Source organism: Aquarana catesbeiana, linkage group LG13, assembly GCF_042186555.1.
Source record: "Aquarana catesbeiana isolate 2022-GZ linkage group LG13, ASM4218655v1, whole genome shotgun sequence".
NCBI classification, from domain to species: Eukaryota; Metazoa; Chordata; class Amphibia; order Anura; family Ranidae; genus Aquarana; species Aquarana catesbeiana.
In genome coordinates this window covers 39,855,575-39,878,687 of record NC_133336.1, presented here as the reverse complement: position 1 = coordinate 39,878,687, position 23,113 = coordinate 39,855,575, and the positions used below count along the sequence as shown (strand labels likewise).

The window sequence follows — 23,113 nt, the reverse complement described above, 5'->3', positions numbered from 1 at the left end:
TGAAGACAACCAGACTAAGGACATGGATTACTGGAACCATGTCCTGTGGTCTGATGAGACCAAGATAAACTTATTTGGTTCAGATGGTGTCAAGCGTGTGTGGCAGCAACCAGGTAAGAAATACAAAGACAAGTGTGTTTTGCCTATAGTCAAGCATGGTGGTGGGAGTGTCATGGTCTGAGGCTGCATGAGTGCTGCTGGCACTGGGGAGCTACACTTCATTGAGGGAACCATGAATGCCAACATGTACTGTGACATATTGAAGCAGAGCATGATCCCTTCCTTTTGGAGACTGGGCCGCAGGGCAGTATTCCTACATAATGACCCCAAACACACCTCCATGACGACCACTGCCTTGCTAAAGAAGCTGAGGGTAAAGGTGATGGACTGGCTAAGCATGTCTCCAGACCTAAACCCTATTGAGCATCTGTGGGGCATCCTCAAACGGAAGGTGGAGGAGCTCAAGGTCTCCAACATCCACCAGCTCTGTGATGTCTTTCTGGAGGAGTGGAAGAGGACTCCAGTGGCAACCTGTGAAGCTCTGGTGAACTCCATGCCCAAGAGGGTTAAGGCTGGAAAAAAGTGGTGGCTACAAAAAATATTTACACTTTGGGCCCAATTTGGACATTTTCACTTAGGGGTGTACTCACTTTTGTTGCCAGCGGTTTAGACATTAATGGCTGTGTGTTGAGTTATTTTGAAGGGACAGCAAATTTACACTGTTATACAAGCTGTACACTCACTACTTTACATTGTAGAAAAGTGTCATTTCGTCAGTGTTGTCACTCATTTTTGTGAGATACTGTATCATTTGATGGTAAACTCACTTGTAATTGATCAAGGCAGTGTAAGGTGCGCAGACCGGTACAGAAAACAGCAGGATATCTTCTGCATCTGGCTGACCAGTCAATGAGTCCAAAAGATTTTCTGCTTCCTGTAGGAAAGTAAGATAAATAACATCAGCAAAGGTATAAAGATAACAGAAATGAGTCACTCAGCCAGTCCCATCCTGCTAGTATGTGTTATATTGCAGCTATACCCTTAAAGTATTTTGCTGTTTTGGTTGCAGTTGGTAAAGTTTCAAGGAAAAAAAAAAAAAAAGGTGCCCACATGTACAGTGGATATAAAAAGTCTACACACCCCTGTTAAAATGTCAGGTTTCTGTGATGTAAAGAAATGAGGCAACAATAACTAATTTCAGAACTTTTTCCACCTTTAACCACTTCAGCCCCGGAAGGATTTACCCCCTTCCTGACCAGAGCATTTTTTGCGATTCGGCACTGCGTCGCTTTACCTGACAATTGCGCAGCGGTGCGACTCTGTACCCAAACAAAATTACTGTCCTTTCTTCCCCACAAATAGAGCTTTCTTTTGGAGGTATTTGATCACCTTTGTGGTTTTTATTTTTTGCGTTAAGAAAACAAAAAAAGACCGACAATTTTGAAATATAAATAAATATATATATATATATATATATATATATATATATATATATATATATATATATATATATACACACCGGGCAGCCCTGTAACCTGAGAGTCCAAGCTTTTAGGGCTAGATATACTGCCCGGATCTCCAGAATGTTGATGGGTAAGGTCCTCTCTGTCTTGGACCATATCCCCTGAACCACAGACTGTTCCAGAACTGCTCCCCAACCTGACAGATCTGTTGTTACCACCGTCCAGGTAACCGGTAGAAAGGATTTCCCCTTCTGCAGGTTTTCGGGCATGAGCCACCAATTGAGGCTCTGACGCACCGCATGCGACAGGTGCATCGGAAAGTCTAATGCCTGAACCTTTTTTTTCCAGGTCGACCCAATTTTTCAACCATAGGATTCTACGTATATGCACCAACCCCAGAGAAAGACGAGAGGTTTGCACGATAGAATCTCTAATGGCGTCAACAACGTAACATAAGGCCGCAGGAAGGTTAGCATACCCCTGGGCCTGCTGTTCAGGTAATACCTTGATAACCTGCTTAACATGGTCTCTTAAGTATTGACAAACTCCAATCGCTGCAACTGCAGGTTGAGCCACTGAACCTGCCAAGAAAAAAACATCCTTCAATAGGGATTCCATCTTCTTGTCTACAGGATCCCTGAGCAGCTAAGCATTGTCTACAGGACAAGTCAGACTATTATTTACGGAGGAAATGGCGGCTTCAATGGCCGGTATTCCCCACATTTTAATAAACTTTTCTTCCATCGGATAAAGTGTTGAAAACTTTCTCGGCGGAAAAAAATGTTTGTCTGGGTGATCCCACTCAGAATAAATGAGCTTTTCAAGTAAATTATGAACAGGAAAAGCATGTGCTGCTTGAGAAGGTTTCAGTGACCCCAAAGCAGAAGAGGATTCTTTAACAGTTTCAGGTAGGGGCAACTTAAATGTGGAGCGGACCAATCCAGTGAGGATCTGTACTAAGACTTTCTCCTCTTGGGAAGTCGCAGAGGGTCCCTCTCCACCTGATTCCTCCGAAGAGGAATCATCCATCCCATCCTTATCCTCTGAAAGGGATTCATCTCCTTTATCCCAGAGCTCCTATTCCTGAGGGTCTTGGGAAACAGAGGAAGGCCTAGTGCGTTTTCTTCCACTGAGTGAAGCTGTAATCACGGCCAATAATCTTTCCTCTAAACCATTAATAGCTGAGGAAAAAACCTCTTGTGTAATATATACAGGGGCTGACGTGCCGGAGGCAGGTATAGCCCCTGACCCCAATGGCTCTCCCTAGCCCCTCGGGGGGAGGGGGAGGATGCTGCTGACAGGGGGTCCCCAGAACCTGAACGAGATCCCCTAGTGTCTCTGGTTCTGGGGGTGTCTGAACCTCTTCTACCCATAGTGCAAAGCAACAAGGTGGAGGTATCACAAATGAACACTGACTGCTGAGCGATGTAGTCCGGCTAAAAGCCCTGCTACCCAATGCTCAGTCTGGTGTTACTTAGTAAATGCTGCCTAGGAGAATGCCTGTGTCCCACCTTACATGCAACCGTCAGCTCTGTGTCCCTCCAAAGGCTGTGTGCACCTGTACAGAGTGCTTTAATAGCCTGCAGCTGGCCTGAGTGGGAGTCTAAGCACCTGTGCTACATCCCGCCCCCCCCCCCCCTCTCAAATTTCGAAAAAACGAGCGCTTCCCACGCTGGCCGACCCTCCAGAGACACTATGGAGGAAGGCTGGGGGAGGGGGAGGAGGGAGAGAGGCTGGTAGTGAAGGGCCTGCCTGAAAACGGCAATGGCGGCGGGGGTGGCGGTGCCCGAGCGGTATAACCGCTGTCTAGAGCCCTGTGGCCCCCCCCTAGCCTGGGGGGAACATCAAACATTAGAAATCCCCCCATCCATCCTACCTGGAGCCGGCCGGAAACGCTGTGAAGCCTGAACACTGAGAACGACATCAGCATGAAAAGGTTTGTGCTCTTGGCAGCCCCCGGTGGTCACAATAGGCATAGCATGCATTTACCTTAAAGGAGAAAACCTACTAGAATTAAAAAATTCTGTGGAATCTCCTCTTACCTTATCCAGCCGCCGGATTCAGTTTACACAGACCCAATCTTCACCTCTAACGGTGGGCTCCATTTAGAAAACCGTCAGAGACTGGGGGCCCCCTACGGATAGGGGGATCCTGCAGTTCTGGACCTGTAAAGCACCCGGCTAGAAAACCATTTTCTAATATGCGGGGTCCAGCTCTCTAAAAAGAGAAGCGTTACAGGTAAAACCTCGTTGCTTCGGACACGAGTCCTGGGTACCATCCAATTCGGCCACAAAAGGACACTTTGAATGGATCCGGTCTGCCTGGCTTGCCCCAGTATAGGATATAGGATAATCCCTTTGGAGCTCAGCACAGGACATCTTCACACGTCCATCACCTAAGACACTGGCGTAAAAACTGAGGTATCCCTGCAAGGGGAGGGATTATATAAGGGGTTGAACTTTCTGATAGGGTGTGCCAGTGTCCAATCACTAGTGATACCCTATATAACCCATCAGTAATTACTGTGGCTCTGTGTCCCGTGATGTTCGAGAAAAAAATATGCGATATTCTCCATATATGGTGGGACTGTCCTATCATAATCCCTTTCTGGAAGAAAGTATCTGCTTTAATTGATGTCACCACTAGTACTACCCAACAACTAACCCCGCAGATGGCTCTTTTTGGTCTAGACCCCCACCCGTGTCCAGCAACCTACACCCTAATTATTCAACATATCTTAATTACAGCACGTATAGTGCTAGCCCGTGCCTGGAAAGACCCACTCCTGCCAACTACTACTACCCTCATTGATACATTAAACGAGCATTGCCAAATGGAATACCTCTTCTCCAAAACCCACTTAACAAGAGAAAAGTTCCATAGGCATTGGTCCCCATGGTGAACACATCCTAGAAGTATTAACCTCACATGAGAAGAGCAATGCTCCACACCGAATAATTTCACCCATAGGTAACGTCCACTCTTACTGTGTAGACCAGGGAGAGCCAGATGTGGACTTCTGCTTTTCTTCTATGCAACGTTACAGTTTTGTGTTACTATATAGTTACTAGAGGTTTTCACAGATATATAGCTATTTTCTCTGATCCCCATGCCATGTCTTAGCAATCTGTTATCTTTGTTCCTCTTACAACTAAACTGGTGGGTGTGTGGGACGGATGGTGTGGTACCCCCCGCCGGGGAACAGTTTGTTCCCAATGGGGTGCCTAGGAGGGGGGGGGGGGGGTGCCCTCTGCCCTATATACCTACCAATACATAATACTGTACGTTCGGAACCTTTATCAACGCACACGTATATTGGTTACTTTGCTGTTTTTAGACTTGTCTATGAAACCCTATTCTATATGTATCATTATATAGCAAATAATGTTTATTTTCTGTCCTTTGACAAAATTTAATAAAAACAAACAAAAAAAAAAAAAACAGAAAAAAAATCAAAGGTGCTTCAACAAAGTATTAGTTTAAGGGTGTGCACATTTTAGGCAACCATATTTTATTTTATTTTTTTTTACTTCCCTCCACCTAAAAGATTTCAGTTTGTTGTTCAACTAAGTTGTACAATTTATAGGTCACATTAAAGGTGGAAAAAGTTCTGAAATTATTTATCTTTGTCTCATTTTTCTTTGCATCACAGAAACCTGACATTTTAACAGGGGAGTGTAGACTTTTTATATCCACTGTACATAGATAATTAGCAATACAGTTATGTACCACATATCATTACACATTAGACTGAAGGCTTGCTTTATAAAAGGTGTGAGATACCGTATATACACTATATTGCCAAAAGTATTGGGACACCCTCCTTTACACGCACATGAACTTTAATGGCACCCCAGTCTTAGTCCATAGGGTTCAATATTGAGTTGGTCCACCCTTTGCAGCTATAACAGCTTCAACTCTTCTGAGAAGGCTGTCCACAAGGTTTAGGAGTGTGTCTATGGGAATGTTTGCCCATTCTTCCAGAAGCACATTTGTGAGGTCAGACACTGATGTTGGACGAGAAGTCCTGGCTCACAGTCTCCGCTGGAATTTTTTGGAATTGGCTGCTCTTGTAAGGAACCATTCCTGGTACTCCACTGTGACAAGGTGGTCCTACAGCCTCAGCTGTCCCTTTTTACCTAAGATGGATTCTTTTTCCATCTTTATTTCTGTCCAAAGCATCTGAAGCCAGAGGACAAGGCTATTCACATCATGGATGTGGTTCATGCAATAAGGTGTTACCTGAAATCTACTTCTGCAATTTGTCAGTGTAGTTCCCTCTTTTGGGCTTCCTGAAGGCCCAAGGAAGGGAAATCTACCACTTCTATGGATTTGTCAGCTTATTTCTTAATCTTATGGAATGTGAGGAAATGTTCCCCTTTTGTTTCATTTCCGGTGACAGCTCATTCTACCAGAAGTGTTTGTGCCCCCTGGGCTTTGGCAGCTCAAGCTTGGAAAGCTGCTACCTGGTCTCTGGTTCATACTTTTACAAAGTTTTACCAAAAGGATGTTAGAGCCACTGAGGACTCTTCCTTTGGTCAGCGTGTTTTGTAGGCTGCTGCGTGAGGTTCCATCCTGTTCTGGTTTAGTCATTTAGGCCCGTTGGCTTGTTGCCCTGCTTTCATACGCCAGTGCGTTGGGACATCCCTATCGCAATGACCTGTGTCCTGGGGTGTACGACAGAGAATATTGGATTTTTGGTTTACCTGTAAAAATCCTTTTCTTAAAGTACATCACAGAACACAGAGATCCCACCCCTCTGCCTTTGTGGTTTATGGATGGCTACAAAAACTGAAGCCTTGTCTAATGGGGAGGTGATTTCTGGTCTTTTTGTTTTCCAATCAATCTGAAGGTGGCAGCCTAAACCTATCGTAATGGGTATGTAGATACCCCGTGTCTTATGTTGTACTACAAAAAAAGGATTTTACAGGTAAACCAAAAATCCCATTATTGTCTTAAGTTTTTTTTCTTTAAATCTAGATTCTTTTCTATGTGCTAGAGCTGGTCTTTTCAATTGCAGTTATCCAGTGTAGCCGTCCTCAGCCACGATGGATTGCATGGATAATCTGGAAGTGGCCTTTAAGCACTGAGGTTTCTTGTATGTCGTTTTACAGACTTCGTTCTGCTAGCAAGTTAGCTGTTGAGTGCTTTCCTGGTGCAGTGCCACCCGCATTGCCTTAGCACATGGGTGCTCAACCTGTGGCCCTCCAGCTGTTGCGGAACTACAAGTCCCATGAAGCACTGCAAGGCTGACAGTTAAAGCATGACTCCCAAAGGCAGAGGCATGATCAGACTTGTAGTCCAACAGCTGGAGGGCAAGGTTGAGCACCCATGCCTTATCGCTTGTCCTGCCTTTGAAGACTCATTCTGTGAGCAGATCAGAACTACCTAAATTACATTAATTGCTGGGTGCCTATACATCCTTTGCTTTCCACCAGGAAAGTGGTCAATGCTGTAGGACGTCTTCCTACTACTAATATAGCTATGTGTGGACTGCGGAATCCAGGTTTAAAAACCATTAGCTTCACAAAGCCTAGGAGGGACAATGTCTTTTCAGATCTTCTGTTGATTCCTCAGCAGATGAAGCCTAAGAACAGACCGTCTCTCTGGCTCTCTCTCCATGTCTGTGAATAAACATCACTATTGTTTCTGCACTCCTGTGCCTTCCATATCGGGACCTTTATAAGCTTCACTCCAAGCATTCTATAGGTTCATTACACACAGAGTGATAGATTTCCAGCATTTATTTCTTTTGATTTTGATCAGTATGGCTTATAGCTAGTGAAAACTCAAAATTCAGTATCTCAGAAAATCAGAATATTGTGAAAGTTCAATCAGCTAATTAACTCAAAACACCTGTGAAGGTTTCCTGAGCCTTTAAATGGTCTCTCAGTCTGGTTCAGTAGGTTACACAATCATGGGGAAGACAGCTGACTTGACAGTTGTCCAGAAGATAGTCATTGACACCTTCCACAAAGATGGTAAGTCACAAAAGGTTATTGCTAAAAAAGCTGGTTGTTCACAGAGTGCTGTATCCAAGTATAATAATGTGAAGTTATGTGGAAGGAAAAAGTGTGGTAGAAAAAGGTGCACAAGCAACAGGAATAACCGCAGCCTTGAGAGGATTGTGAAGCAAAGGCCATTCAAGAATTTGGGGGAGATTCACAAGGAGTGGACTATTATTATTATTATTATTCAGGATTTATATAGCGCCAACAGTTTACGCAGCGCTTTACAATATAAAAGGGAGACAATACAGTTATAATACAATACAATAGGATTAAGAGGGCCCTGCTCAGAAGAGCTTACAATCTAATAGGGTGGGGCAAGTGGTACAAAAGGTTGTAACTGTGGGGAATGAGCTGGTGGAAGTGGTAGGAGATTAGTTGGAGACATGATAGGATTTCCTGAAGAGATAAGTTTTCAGGGATTGCCTGAAGGTAGCAAGAGTAGGGGATAGCCGGATAGATGGAGGTAGCGAGTTCCAGAGGATGGGAGAGGCTCTGGAGAAATCCTGGAGACGAGCATGGGAGGAAGAGATGAGAGAGCTTGAAAGCAGGAGGTCTTGAGAAGAGCGGAGAGGTCGATTTGGGCGATATTTGGAGACAAGATTAGTGATGTAGCTTGGGGCAGAGTTGTGAATGGCTTTGTATGTTGTGGTTAGAATTTTGAATTTAATTCGCTGGGTGATTGGGAGCCAGTGTAGGGATTGAAGTAGAGGGTTGGCAGACACTGAGCGGTTGGTAAGGTGGATAAGTCTGGCAGCAGCATTCATGATAGACTGAAGAGGGGATAGCCTATGAAGCGGTAGGCCAATGAGAAGGGAGTTGCAATAGTCAAGGCGAGAGATAACAAGGGAGTGAATGAGGAGCTTGGTGGTTTCATTTGTTAAAAAAGGGCGAATTTTAGAGATGTTACGGAGGTGAATTCTACAAACTTTTGACAGCGATTGGATTTGAGGCTGAAATGACAAGTCAGAGTCTAGGATTACACCGAGTACCCTGGCGTGAGGGGAGGGACTGATGGTTGCATTGTTGATTTTGATGGAAAAGTCATGGAGGGGGGCACAGGCAGGGGGGAATATTAATAGCTCAGTTTTAGAGAGATTTAGTTTAAGGAAGTGGTGCGACATCCATGCTGATATGTCAGTTAGTAAGTTAGTAATGCGAGAGGAGACTGAAGGAGTGAGGTGAGGAGTAGACAGATAGATTTGGGTGTCATCAGCGTATAAGTGGTATTGGAAGCCGTGGGCAGTTATTAAGTGACCAAGGGAGGAGGTGTAGATAGAGAAGAGAAGGGGTCCAAGAACCGAGCCTTGGGGGACCCCCACAGAAAGGGGCAATGGAGAAGAGGAGACAGAGTTGTAGGTGACACTGAAGGAGCGCTGTGATAAATAGCCAGAGAACCAGGATAGAGCAGAATCTCGGAGGCCAAGGGAATGTAGTTTATTGAGAAGGAGCGGGTGGTCAACAGTATCAAAGGCCGCAGAGAGGTCAAGTAGTAGGAGTATGGAGTACTGGCTGTTGGTTTTAGCAGTTAGTAAATCGTTAGTGAGTTTTAGTAAGGTAGTTTCCGTGGAGTGCTGCGAGCGAAAGCCAGACTGTAAGGGGTCAAGAAGGTTATTTTCATTGAGGTAGGAGCTAAGACGGTTGTAGACTAAGCGTTCTAGAAGTTTAGAGGTGAATGGGAGTAATGAGATGGGTCTTAAGTTGTTCAGGTCAGTAGGGTCCAGTGAGGGCTTTTTAAGAATGGGAGTGATCTGTGCATGTTTTAGAGGGGAGGGGAAAATGCCACTAGAAAGGGAGAGATTGAAGATGTGGGTGAGGGAGCATAGGATAGAAGAAGAGGGTGACCGTAGTAGTTGTGAGGGAACAGGATCCAAGGGACAATTGGTTAGGTGGGCATCCGAGAAAATTTTTGTAACCTCTTCCGTAGTAGCCAATTCAAAAGAGGAGAGTGTTGAATGTGCTGCTGGGCAAGGTATGATGGGTGGGGAAGACGTACGCACAGTGGAGATGTCCTCACGAATTGCATCGATCTTGTCTTTGAAGTGATTGGCAATCTCTTGGGCAGTGAGTGAGTTAGTGGGTAGAGGGGGTGGTGGACGAAGCAGAGAGTTAAAGGTTGAGAAGAGCCGACGGGGACTGGATGACAAGGAATTAATAAGAGAGACAAAGTAGGCTTGTTTGGCAGCATGGAGGCATGAATTGTATTTTAGAAGGGCAGATTTATATAGGGTGAAGTCTTGCAGGCATTTGGTTTTACGCCACAGTCGTTCAAGAGCACGGCAATGTCTCTTGAGATTTCTAGTGTTGTCAGTTTGCCAGGGTTGTAACGGTCGGGGCCTAATTCTGCGTGTGGTTAGAGGAGCAAGTGCATCTAGTGATGATGAGAGTGAACTGTTGTAGACAGAAGTGGCCACGTCAGGACAGGACAGGGGAGAGATTATGTCATATAGGTGGTCAGTAGCAGAATAGAGAAGAGAAGGGTTAAAGTGGCGAAGGTTTCTACAAGTAATTGTTGGACTACGGCTGGTGTCAGTGCTTCAAGGGCCACCACACACAGACATATCCAGGATATGAGCTACAACTGTAGCATTCCTTGTGTCAAGCCACTACTGAACCACAGACAACATCAGAAGTGTCTTACCTGGAGAAGGAGAAAAAGGACTGGACTGATGCTCAGTGGTCCAAAGTCCGATGAAAGTAAATTTTGCATTCCATTTGGAAATCAGGTCCCAGAGTCTGGGGGAAGAGTGGAGCGGCACAAAATCCAAGTTGCATGAGGTCCAGTGTGAAATTTTCACAGTCTGTGATGATTTGGGGAGCCATGTCATCTGCTGGTGTTGGTCCTCTGTGTCTTATAAAGTCTAAAGTCAGTGCAGCCCTCTACCAGGAAATTCTAGAGCACTTCATGCTTCCCTCTGCCGATTGGCTTTATGGAGAAGCAGATTTCATTTTACAGCAGCACTTGGCACCTGCCCACACTGCCAAAAGTACCAATACCTGGTTTAATGGTATCATGGATCATGGTATCGCTGTGCTTGATTAGTCAGCAAACTCGCCTGACCTAAACCCCATAGAGAATCTGTGGGGTATTGTCAAGAGGAAGATGACAGACACCAGACCCAACAATGCAGATGAGCTGAAGGTCGCTATCAAAGCAACCTGGGCTTCCATAACACCTCAGCAGTGCCCCAGCCCCAACCAAGTATTGAGTGCATACTATACTGTACATAGACATACTTTTCAGTAAGCCAACATTTCTGTATTAAAAATCCTTTTTTTTTATTTTATTGGTCTTATGTAATATTCAAATTTCCTGAGATACTGAATTTTGAGTTTTCACTAGCTGTAAGCCACAATCATCAAAATTAAAAGAAAGAAATGCTTGAAATATATCACTGTGTGTGTAAGAATCTATATAATATATAGGAGTTTCACTTTATGAATTGAATTGCTGAAATAAATTTACTTTTTGATGACATTCTAATTTTTTGAGATGCACCTGTATATACATACATATACACACTTTTTTTCTACTTGGTATAGAAAATAAGAAAACTAAACTTAAAGAATTGATTAGTTCATAAAAAGAAACACAGATTTCTGAATATCCAATTGAAGTAGGTGATGTAACATTTAATCAAAGGAGAAAACAAATACCTCTGATCCTGCGGCATCCTGATCTGCATCATCCTGTGTGTGAAACAGAATAACTTACAATGATTAATGGGTACACATCAACCCTATCTAGAGAGATTCTATAAAAAGACCCCGTTAGGTTACAAAAACAGTCATTGTAAGAAACAAGGTAATGTAATCACCACATTAGCCTGTGTCCTTTATTTCCCCTTCATTCCAGCCCTGGAGTCTCTATCAGTGTCTTGGACACTTAACACTTCTGAGATGTCTGATGCCAGTGTTCCGCCAAATGTTTGGCTCCATTCTCTAAACACAATGTAACTGCTGTAGTGATGTTGGGGTTGAAGGAAGGAGCCATGGTATAAGGCGGGTCGGGACACAGGCATTCAACACTCTATAAGTGTTGAATGCTGTGGAGGCCTCAGAGCTAGATCAGCAGGAAAGAGACACGGTCTGCCAGAGATGTTAGAATAAAACCTCTTTTATTAAGCACTTGCCGACCAGCCGCCGCAGTTTTACTGCGGCAGAAAGCCACGGCCGGGTGAAATGACGTTATGTTACGTTGCTTCGCCCTGTGGTCACTATCTGCTCGCCCCCCTCGATGCAAGTGCCCGGCAGGCGCGATGACCGCCGGGCTCCTGCGATCGCTCGTGACACAGCGAGAACCGGGATCTCTGTATGTAAACACACAAATCCCGGTTCTCTGAGGGGAGAAGAGACTGATCGTGTGTAGGAACACCGATCTCTCTCTTCCCCTAGCAAGTCCCATCCCCCCTACAGTTAGAACACAGAGAGGGAACACCGTTAATCCCTTGATCGCCCCCTAGTTTTAACCCCTTCCCTGCCAGTGACATTTTTCCATTAATCAGTGCATTTTTAATAGCAACGATCGCTGTATAATTGTCAATGGTCACAAAAATGTGTCAAAAGTGTCCAATTTCTCTGCCGCAATATCGCAGTCCCGATAAAAAAAAAAAAAAAATTGCAGATTGCCGCCATTACTAGTAGAAAAATAAATAAAAAGATGCCATAAATCTATCCCCTATTTTGTAGACGCTATAACTTTTGCGCAAACCAATCAATATACGCTTATTGCGAATTCTTTTACTAAAAATATGTAGAAGAATACATATCGGCCTAAACTGAGGAAAAAAATTTTTTTTTTTTTTTTTTTTTAAATGTGGGATATTTATTATATCAAAAAGTAAAAGATAGTGTTTTTTTCCAAAATTGTCGCTGTTTTTTTGTTTATAGCGCAAAAAATAAAAACCGCAGATGTGATCAAATACCATCAAGAGAAAGCTCTATTTGTGGGGAAAAAAAAGGACGCAAATTTTGTTTGGGTACAGCATCGCACAACCGCGCAATTGTCAGTTAAAGCGACGCAGTGCCAAATTGTAAAAAGTGCTCTGGTCAGGAAGGGGGTGAAATTTTCCGGGGCTGAAGGGGGTTAAAAAGCATTCTGTGCTCTAACTGTAACATAGACTTGTGGCTGGAACCCAAAGGCAGGGATGCTCAGCAGAGCAGACATTCTCCTAGAAGTCTATTGGGTTGCTAGTATTTTGACTGTAGAACTTCAGAAAACAGATGTAAACAGTAGAGCCGTGACCACTGCATTAGGGCTAGCATGCATTTGGGGAGAGTGGGGTAGTTTAGATCAGAGAAGAGAGGCAAAAAGCATAAGTGTAATTCTTTTTTAGGAATACATAGAGGTTTTGTAGATAATGTTTTGTCATTGTCAGTATTCAGAACAAGTAGGCAGATCTGGAGTTTTAAGACTTTACATTGACAAGCCTAATCTGCATGCTCATTCCAGGTCAGTAATTCAAAAAACAGAAGTCAGAGGCAGCCAGCATTTTAAGATGGAGATCAGTAGTAGCAACCCTCCCTATAAAGGGCTCCTGACATTCACATCAGATGCGCTCACCTTCTCATCCTGCTGCTCCTCTAAGGTCATTTCTTCTAAATTCTGTGTTACAAAGACCTCAGTGGACCCTCCAGATGCTTTCTTTGCAGGCTTGTTGCCCCCTTTACCCTTCTGTGGCTGCTTCTTTGCGGTTTCCTCCTTTTCTTTCCCTTTCTTTCCCTTCTTCCCCTTGTCCTCCTTGTTGGTCCCTGCAGACTACAAAGTAGCAGGATTACCCTCTGCAGAAGGGAACGCAATGAATCTGCTTTAAAAAAATGCCCAGCGTACATCCTTACCCCCAACAACTGCATGATAAGCTCTCGGTCTTCATCGTCTTGGTCTTTATACTTCTCTTTCATCTTCTTCATTTTGCTCTGAAAGCGTCAGAAACAAAGAGGAACTTGTCAGAGAAAGGAAGACACCAATACCACCACAGGAAGCAAGATAAATCATAATGGCGTTGCTCTGCTAAGTGAGAAATTGACAGTGCACCTGTCATAGTGCAGAAGGATACAAGCTGTAAAGACAGAAAGCAAGGAAGGGAAGCACTACCTTTTTTTTTATTGAGTAATGCAAACAAGTACTCTATGTGACTCCCCTTGGGGCACTATTCCTCCAAAATGACTCCAACAGTGGGGTACAATTCCTCCCAGTGACTCCAACAATGGGGCCCAATGACACCAATGATGGAGTATAATTCCTCCCAATGACACCAACAACGGGGCACAATTCCTCCCACTGACGCCCAACAGTCACAGTCCAGTCCCTTTAAATTCTGAAGGACAGTAAACTGAGCCTTTGTTTAGAAAGTTTGGAGACCCCTGTGCTGGACGGATGGGGAACAGATCCCCATCCGTCTATTTCTGGCGGCACAGATGGGATTGGATGCAGGCGGGTGTAAATGGACACATGTCAGTGTACATCCGCCTCCCAATAGAGAACAATGGGGAGTCCAATCAGGTACGCCCTGAAAAATGGACAGGCGGACCCGACTGTTCCAATGGTGTGAAAGGACAAACTTTCAGGAGATCTAACTCATTCTTTAGGTAGGGAAGTCATTCTGTGAAGCGCTGGATTCCTTTAGGTGGGTTGAATATCCCCAGTGAATTGGCATGGGAAGGTAATCAGCTGGCTGCTCTCACATGTACACAGGCCACAGCGCAGCTTTTGTGGGAAACATGTCCAAGGGTTTTAATAATGAATATTTTGTTTATAAGATTCATTAAAGCCAACGTGTTTCAAGGGGGTCCCTTCATCAGGGCTTGAAATGAGCTGAAAATAGGAAGATCTGGATGAGTAGACATCAGTTGTGAGCGATTTTTACCCCTGCTTTAGTACAAGCAGTACTGAGACACAGAGAGTCAGGAAAATGCTAAGACAAAATATGTAATAGAGGTGTCTTTACCTCCTCTGCTTCCATAGCTCACCTTACCTGGCTCACTTTTATTACCCTGTTTTGCATATCCTAATTATAGATTTTGTCTCGTGAAATGTACTAATCTCTGTACTGTGAACACTAAACTCCCAGGTAATGTCAGCCAGGAGATTACAGTTGGCAACCAAATAGTTCAGATAATTCATACCTTTTGCCCTCTCTTTACTGATGGCTGAACTGCGCCCTCTTGTGGAAGAGACTTGGCAGTAGTCTTATTCATCTTGTCTGCAACTTCCAATGGTTGAGATATTTCTGAATCATTGGGTTTCTTTTTCTTTTTCAGTTCACTGATTGAAGAAGAAGAAAAAAAAGAGAATAAATCCTTACTTAGATGATCCACATATGACCACAACACAGATGTAAATGTTTTAGCTGTATAATATACCGAGTCTTATCATCAATGCGTTCTAACAATACTATAAACAAAAATACCAAATGCCAATTTCCAGTGCATATTTGAATTTGGTTGGCTGGAAAGTAAATTCAGATATTTTGAAGAATTAAACTACATTTATGTGCCATTTTCACATCTCTAAGTAGAACTAATCACTAGTTAGATGAGGTTTTTCTTACCGTCTTTCTTTAGCTGATAAATGTTTGCAACCAACTGACTTGTCATTCTAATGGAAATAAAAATAATAGAATAAAAAAAAAAAAAAAAAAAAAAAAAAAATGGAGGATAGAAATAATAAAAATAATTATTTTATGGAAGGAAGAAAATACTGAACATATTCTTACCGCTGCTGGAGGTTGCGCAAGCTCTGCAGCTGCTGTCTTGACCATGGTCCTACGGAGACAGAATCAGTTATGTTGGGTCTTGTAGTAAATAAGTTCCTTTGAGCAACAAATGCAAACTGTCCATATAGTGCAATGCAGCAAGTTTTGGACAGAATGAGATTTGCTTGTACTTTCTGTTTTGGTGACAATATTGTCATCATAATAAATAGAAGTGAAAGAAAATGGGGACACATACAGAAATAAAAGGCTAAAGGGGGGAGTTTAAAGGGTAAGCTCACCTTTACAGATTTTATGTAAAGGGGAACTTACACTTTAGCCTTCCTGTAATCTAATAGCAAAGAGTGTATGTATGCTGGATATTGCTCCCTACTACCTGTTCTGGATATTATGGATGAAATAAATAAGCTTTTTTCTTAATATATCTTGATATATGTCCCTTTCAAGACCAACAGGTGCTTCTATACTTTTTCAAATATTTATAAAGGAATTTACTTGATATACAGAGTGTAGTCGCTAATCTATGGACTATCCTGGTAAGCATTCCTTTTAAAAGCCCAATGCCAGCCAGTATTACTTTTTTTTTTAGATATGAATACAGCAGGGAAGAGCTAAAGACTTGGTTGCACTTCTGTGGGTCTGTTTGGGAAATTTCTCCTCACTATTTGAGAAGAAGAAAAGTTTTGGCTGGAGTTGGGCCTAAATAAGAACAAAACTGTGCAATAAGACCTCATGATGCTGCTGCATGTCTGACCATTCTCCATGGCTGCCCGTGACTTGGTGAAGGAAAGGTCGTTGCTTCCCATAGTATGACATCATGCCAATGGACAATTCCACCCACCATCAAATCACCAACAGCAGAAGCAGCAGTCTGAGGCATATTAATCCTTAAAGTGGAACTTTACCCATAACAACTTGATAAAAAAATGATGTTCTTTAGCAAGGAAGATACATTCCACATGATTATGCTTTCAGAATTAGTGTGCGCTGTAAATTGCCTCCAGCATTGGTTCTGTTTCTTCTTGCTAGAGGCTGCCATTTTGCTGAAGCCCAGAGCCCCTGAACAGCAGTAAATCCTTAGGGCTTTCAGCAGATCGGCCTCTACAAATTTGGCACAGTGCCTAAAAATAGAGAGCAACTGAGCATGTGCAGAGCAGAGAGAGATAGTATATTCCTGGATTTTAAACCACTTGCCTCCTGGACACTTTTACCCCCTTCCTGCCCAGGCCAATTTTCAGCGCTGTCACATTTTGAATGACAATTGCTCGGTTATGCAATACTGTACCCAAATTACATTTTTATCATTTTTTTTCACACAAATAGAGCTCTCTTTTGGTTTTATTTACTCACCACTGGGTTTTTTTATTTTTTGCTAAATAAACCAAAACAGACCGAAAATAAAAACAAAAAACGTTTTTCATAGTTTGTTATAAAATTTTGCAAACAGGTAATTTTTCTCCTTCACGGATGTGCGCTGATGAGGTAGCACTGATAGGTGACACTGATGTCCACTGTTGGGGCTGCACTGATAATCAGTTCCCCCAATTATCAGCGTAGATGTCCCTTTCAGACAAGCTGGCTACCGGCACTCCTCTCGCTTTCAGTGTGAGGAAAGGAATGCTGATAACAGGCTTATGTTTACATCGTGATCAGCTGTGATTGGACACAGCTGATCATGTGGTAAAGGGCTGCTGTGATTGGCCCTTTACCCCGATCTGTGATCAGCTGAGTCCCAAGGACACAGCGATCACAGAGTGTGCCGCAGCGGGTGCGATCACTGGATCATTGCCATCATATGATGCGCTCCAAGAACTGGCCGAGCATGCTGTAGCCATCCATTCGGCTATAGTGTGGTTGGGAAGTGGTTCAACAGTATATAGGCACTAATTTTTAATGTTTTACATAGCTATACCAAAAGGGACCAGCCACTTTAAATTACTCTAAGATAGTCTAAGAAAACCCAGCAACCTCTTTGTCTGAAGATGGGAGAGATCTATGGAGGTGTCAGGGAAGTCCGTCTGTTCATCTCCATCCTCCTCTTTAATGGTGTGGTTGTCTTCTGCAGAATGTAAGCTTTCATTATCACTGTCCTCCTCTGAGTGTACATCTTCTTTGAATTCTTCATGGCCCGATGTCTCTGTGACCTCAGCTGTCCTTTCTACAAAATGATCTTGCAGACCGTTATCTTGCGATTTCTCTTCTGGTTCCTCCTCACTGCTGTCTTCACTTCCATCTTCTGGGGCCTCTGGAAATAAACATGACAGCCACACTCAGACACCAGATATAGCAGACTCAGTATATAATGTGGCAATGAGAAGCAGGAACAGCTTTTGCTAGTGATTTAACAGATTTTTTTTTTTTTGTCAATCCTTTATTTAAAATACAGATCTTAAAAAGATGGACTTACAGCAGGAGGTACAGTCATTAGGTTGAGTGTCAACCAGCATGGCAAGTAACATCTTGAAGTATTACCTGATACAATCTGGCTAAAACCTCAACCATCAGACTCGTATCAGTAGGACCAGCCCTAAAGTAGGGTACACATTATAAAATGGACAGATCGCTGTACTAACACCAGTGATGTTAGCACAGTGACCTCCCCCTCCGTGCTATAGCGTTCTGACAGGAGGACTGTGCTGGCACCCAATGATCGGATGCTGGTTTTACATCATGCCGTTTAACAGAAGCCGGTCATGAGACCGGCTTCTGTCAGACAATGAGCTGTACACACAGGCTAAAAGCTGAACCGACCGTTTTCATCCCGCATGTACCTGGATTTAAGCAAACCTGTGCTTTGCCTATTCAACGTTACTGCTCAGTTCAGAACTGGAACCACAGGAAATACCTGATACTTCCAGATATAAAAGGAGCATATGACATAACTAGGCCAATCAAGCACTGTCACAGAGAGCCCATAGTCCTGTGTAAGCTATGACCCAGAGACTCATACCTTGCACAGGACCATCCTTTAGCTCCTGTTGGATCAACAGAGCAGTGGGGAAGATAAAGGTAGTTAAGTATACACTGCTGAAAAGAGTTAACTTCAAGTGAACCTATTGTTTTGCCCTGTGTGAGCAAAGCATAGGTTCACTTTAAGATCATCACATAATATACAACCTGATTGTACAATCCTCAAACATCTTAAAGGGGTTGTAAACCCACCTTAATGCATTCTATGCATTAAGGTGAAAAAACATCTGTCAGTGACCGGCCTCCCAGCCCCCCGTTTTACTTACCTGAACCCTCAAACTTGACCCACGGGGACGCGCTCTCTCTCTGCCCGGGGTTCTCGGCTCTTGATTGGATAGATTGATAGCAGCACAGCCATTGGCTCCCGCTGCTGTCAATCAAATCCAATGATGCGGGTGCCGGGGGGCGGGGCCGAGTCCTGCATTCGGCCTCTATGGACGCCAAATGCTGGACTCGAGAGCGCGCCCGCAAGGTAACCCCCCCGGTAGAGCACTTCTCGTAGGGGGTTATCTGATGTGGGAAGGAGCCGAGAGAGCCATCGGGTGACCCCAGAAAACGAGGATCGGGGTCACTCTGTGCAAAACGAGCTGCACAGTGGAGGTAAGTGTTATGTGTTTGTTATTTTTTTTTTTTTTTCAAATGAACCTTTAGTGTCACTTTAAGGCTGCTACACACTACAGTTTCTTTTTCGTGCAGAAAAAAAAAAATTACAGCTCTGGTCAGGAGCCGCTGAACTAACCACGCAAGGTTACTCCAGCAATCTCCCCCCGCTGAGCTGTTGTGTTCTGACAGGAGTACCGCCCCCCCCCGCCAGAATACTCCGATCAGTGCTTTCTGCCATTGGCTGAGGGCCCTGATCGGGAGTCGGTCAGCTGCTGGTTTCCCAGCATGCACGTCGGACAGACCGACATACACATGGGCAGACTGTCGTCTGGCATTTTTAGACCGGCGATGTCTCCTGACATTCCGCCCATGTGTACAGGGCTTTAGACTCAGTAGCCTTGTAAGATGATGAAGTTGAGCCCAAACAATCCATTCAATTTATCTGCAATCAATCAGGACCTCACACTGCAGAGATTTTGGTAACGCTAAAAAGATTATAAAATCTGATTGTAATGTATTTGGCTAGCTTCAAGAATTTTACAGCTGGCAAAAAAGTTTGTAGTTTGTGTATAACTTGTACTGTAACATTACACTTTCCTAAAAGCTCATGTTAACTGAGCCACTTCCACTAAATATACGTTTTATAAAGTTTATAAGTACAGGGGTGCTTCCTTCCTTTAAACATTGTATAATACCCAAAACTTTTAAAAGATTTAATAGACCAGATGGATACAACACATGTTTGATTCACAATGATATACACAGTTCTACACCCTCACCTAAAGCCTCAGTTTCTTCTGCTGCAAGCTCGGAGTTACTTCCCGTCACACTTTCCAAGTCTTCATCCTTAAGTTTCACCTTCCGCTCCCCTTTATGCCTCCAAACACAAGTCTCATCCACCTAGAAGAAGAATAGAAAATGTTGAACCTACCAGCATTTTTAGAGGAGTTGTAAAGGCAGCATCCCCAGCACCCCCAGCACCCCCTAATACTTACCTGAGCCCCATCTCTGTCCAGCAATGTCCACGAGTGCCTCAGCCGTCCATGACTCTCCCTCCTGATTGGCTGAGACACAGCAGTGGCGCCATTGGCTCCCGCGGCTGTCAAAGTCAGTTAGCCAATCAGGAGAGAGAGGGGGCAGGGGACGAACAACAGCTCCGTGTCTGAATGGACACACAGAGCTACATCTCGGCTCGGGTTCCCCCCATAGCAAGCTGCTTGCAGTGGGGGCACTCGACAGGAGGGAGGGCCCAGGAACACTGAAGAGGGACCCAAGAAGAGGAGGATCCAGGCTGTTCTGTGCAAAACCAACTGCACAGAGGAGGTAAGTACAACATGGTTGTTATTTAAAGTGGTTGTATACCCGCAAAAAAACAAAACACTGTAAGGCAAAGGCATAATGAGCTAGTATGCACCGCGTTTCTTCCGGGTTCACGGGTCCAGCGCTGAGTGGCCAGACCTGAAATGACGTCACTCCCGCACATGCGCGCGGGAGTCCTCTTTCCGGCAAGGGGCTCTGATTTTCTGGCAGGATCCGCCGGACCTTCAGAGCGCATGCAAGGTAAATATCTCCTAAACCGTACAGGTTTCTTATTATAGGCTTACCTGTGGGTACAAATGTGAAAGCGGGGTATACAACCGCTTTAAACAAAGATAAAATAAAACAAGACTTTAGTATCACTTTAACTAACATTCAGCGATGTAATTTTGTTGTCTTTTTTTGCATGCAACAAAATGGTCCTGAAGTTTTCCTAAAATGCTTGAGTGAAAACTCAACACAAGTGAGATTTTTAGGGACTCCAATTTTCAAAGAAAACTATCCTGCACCCGGAACTGCCCTGGAATTCAGACACAGCTGGCCATGGAAACTAGGGGAGTTATATTCTGGGTGAGTGGATGTTCCAATTGTCAAGAATTAAAAGGAGCAGACTTGGGTGGAAATTTTCAAAATACTAGGATCTGTGTGTGGCAGTGGGAAAAATGTTCCTTACATTGGTGGTCAGTGAGAAGAATGCTCTTTACATTGGTGGTCAATGGGAAGCATGCTCTTTACATTGGTGATTAGTGGGAAGAATGCTCCTTACATTGGTGATCAGTGAGAAGAATGCTCCTTACACTGGTGGTCAGTGGGAAGAATGTTCCTTACATTGGTGGTCAGTGGGAAGAATACCCTTTACATTGGTGGTCAGAAGGAAGAATGTTCCTTACATTGGAGGTCAGTGGGAAGAATGCTCCTCACATTGGTGGCCAGTGGGAAGAATGCTCCTCACATTGGTGGCCAGTGGGAAGAATGCTCCTTACATTGGTGATCAGTGGGAAGAATGCTCCTTACATTGGTGGCCAGTGGGAAGAATGCTCTTTACATTGGTGATTAGTGGGAAGAATGCTCTTTACATTGGTGGCCAGTGGGAAGAATGCTCTTTACATTGGTGATTAGTGGGAAGAATGCCCCCTTTACAAATAGTCTAAAAGGGCATTAGCATCATTGGTTGCCTGACAGGTAGAACCTGCTTGTTGCTCTAGGAACCTCCATCAACCTCTGGAGGAACCCTGGTTGAGAAAGACTGATCGTTATCCTGGAGAGTAAATTCTGTAAGGAAGAGTAGGCTGCTCTCACACTGGGGCAGGCGTTAAAGGTCAAATGCCGCTAGCTTTAGCGGCGCTTTATCGTCGTTTTAGCAGCGCTATTCGGCCACTAGCAGGAGTTAAATGTGCCCCGCTACCGGCCGAATAGCGCTGCTAAAACGACGGTTTACCAAATAAAGGGTTAAATGCGCCCGTGTAGCGCCGCTGCTGAAGCACTTTGGCAGCCGTGCCAATTCCTTTCAATGGGGAGGAGCGGTGTATATACTGCTCCTCCACCGTCCCATAGATGCTGTTTGCAGGACTTTTTTTTTAACGTCCTTCTAACGCAGCACCCCAGTGTGAAAGCACTCGGGCTTTCACACTGGGACTGCGGGGGAGGCGTTTTTAGGCTCTTTATAGGCGCTATTTTTAGCCCAAAAGCGCCTTGAAAAACGCCCCAGTGTGAAAGGGGTCTAAAAGGCTCGCCTCTAGAAGCCAATTTAGGTAGCCTATATGTTCCCTTCTGCAATATCTGCCAAGTCCTGAAGAATGGGAACCATTTGATAGCCCAAAACACATTAGTTTTAAGTGTATGTGAATTTAAATAAACTTCACTTCTGGACATATAATCTATATATAAAGTCTACCCGAGACCGAGCTTTCCTAAAAACGGCTACACCCTGGAGCTGCCTTAAAGGAAATCTTTTCCTATACTAGAACTGAGATTAAAAGGGAATAGATACTGATAGAGACAATCCACAATTCTCTTGTACCTAGCAATAAACACCTGACCAAGGTTTTACCACTTCCCTTCTCTATCCAAAGCGAATAAACAAAATGTTTTATCTAGAGTCTAAATTTAGAAAGTGACAAACATTTCAGTTTTCTGATTAACTGACCTTTAAAAGAAACCCAAACCCCATCATCAAGTAGGAAGGAGGGAGGAAATTCTTCTTTCCTAACAAAAAAAAAAAAAATTAAAAAGTTAACTTTAAATGATAGAAACAGCTGGTCCTTCTCCTAGGTTTCTGCATTGGTGCCAGACAGCAACACACAGAGACATCTTCATAAGAATGAGAAGAGACAAAATAAGCACCAATGTCAGAATACAATATGGCCGCTGATAGAGATACTTCCTGTTTCTCCTCACCTCTGATCATGAAGCTTCCTGTTGTCAGGTACTCTCCAGTCGGTGCGGTTTTGGACACCTAAAAGTAAGGAAAACAAAAACAAATGGTAATACAGGCAGAGGTTTTCCTTCACTAACGAAGGTCTTTTTTCAATATAGAGTAGGGGCAGGTTTTCTTTTTTGCTGTAGGTGTCCTACGAGGTGTGTCTAAAAAGTTTGGCAAATTATTATTATTATACAGGATTTATATAGCGCCAACAGTTTACGCAGCGCTTTACAATATGAAAAGGAGACAATACAGTTATAATACAATAAAATACAAGAGGATTAAGAGGGCCCTGCTCAGAAGAGCTTACAATCTAATAGGGTGGGGCAGGTGGTACAAAAGGTTGTAACTGTGGGGAATGAGCTGATGGAAGTGGTAGGAGATTAGTTGGAGACGTTATGGGCTTTCCTGAAGAGATGAGTTTTCAGGGATCGTCTGAAGGTAGCAAGAGTAGGGGATAGCCGGACCAGTGGAGGTAGCGAGTTCCGGAGGATGGGAGAGGCTCTGGAGAAATCCTGGAGATGAGCATGGGAGGAGGAGGTCTTTAGAAGAGCAAAGAGGACGATTTGGGTGATATTTGGAGACAAGATTGTTGATGTGGACAGAGTTGTGAATGGC

General features: G+C 43.9%; 1 protein-coding gene across 2 annotated transcripts in view; it reads right to left on the bottom strand.

Annotated features, from left to right (window-relative positions):
* The window catches only part of LOC141116841 (ribosome quality control complex subunit NEMF-like), an 89,461-nt gene that overhangs the window by 6,234 nt on the left and 60,114 nt on the right, over positions 1-23,113 (bottom strand). For both annotated transcript variants that reach the window (XM_073609307.1, XM_073609308.1), the window contains 11 exons: positions 22,471-22,528; positions 22,220-22,278; positions 19,536-19,656; positions 17,152-17,428; positions 15,187-15,235; positions 15,022-15,068; positions 14,597-14,735; positions 13,310-13,387; positions 13,035-13,229; positions 11,129-11,161; positions 828-934 (listed from right to left, as the gene is read on the bottom strand). In XM_073609307.1, coding sequence (XP_073465408.1) covers positions 828-934; positions 11,129-11,161; positions 13,035-13,229; positions 13,310-13,387; positions 14,597-14,735; positions 15,022-15,068; positions 15,187-15,235; positions 17,152-17,428; positions 19,536-19,656; positions 22,220-22,278; positions 22,471-22,528 — 1,163 coding nt within the window. The remainder of the gene's footprint in view (positions 1-827; positions 935-11,128; positions 11,162-13,034; positions 13,230-13,309; positions 13,388-14,596; positions 14,736-15,021; positions 15,069-15,186; positions 15,236-17,151; positions 17,429-19,535; positions 19,657-22,219; positions 22,279-22,470; positions 22,529-23,113) is intronic.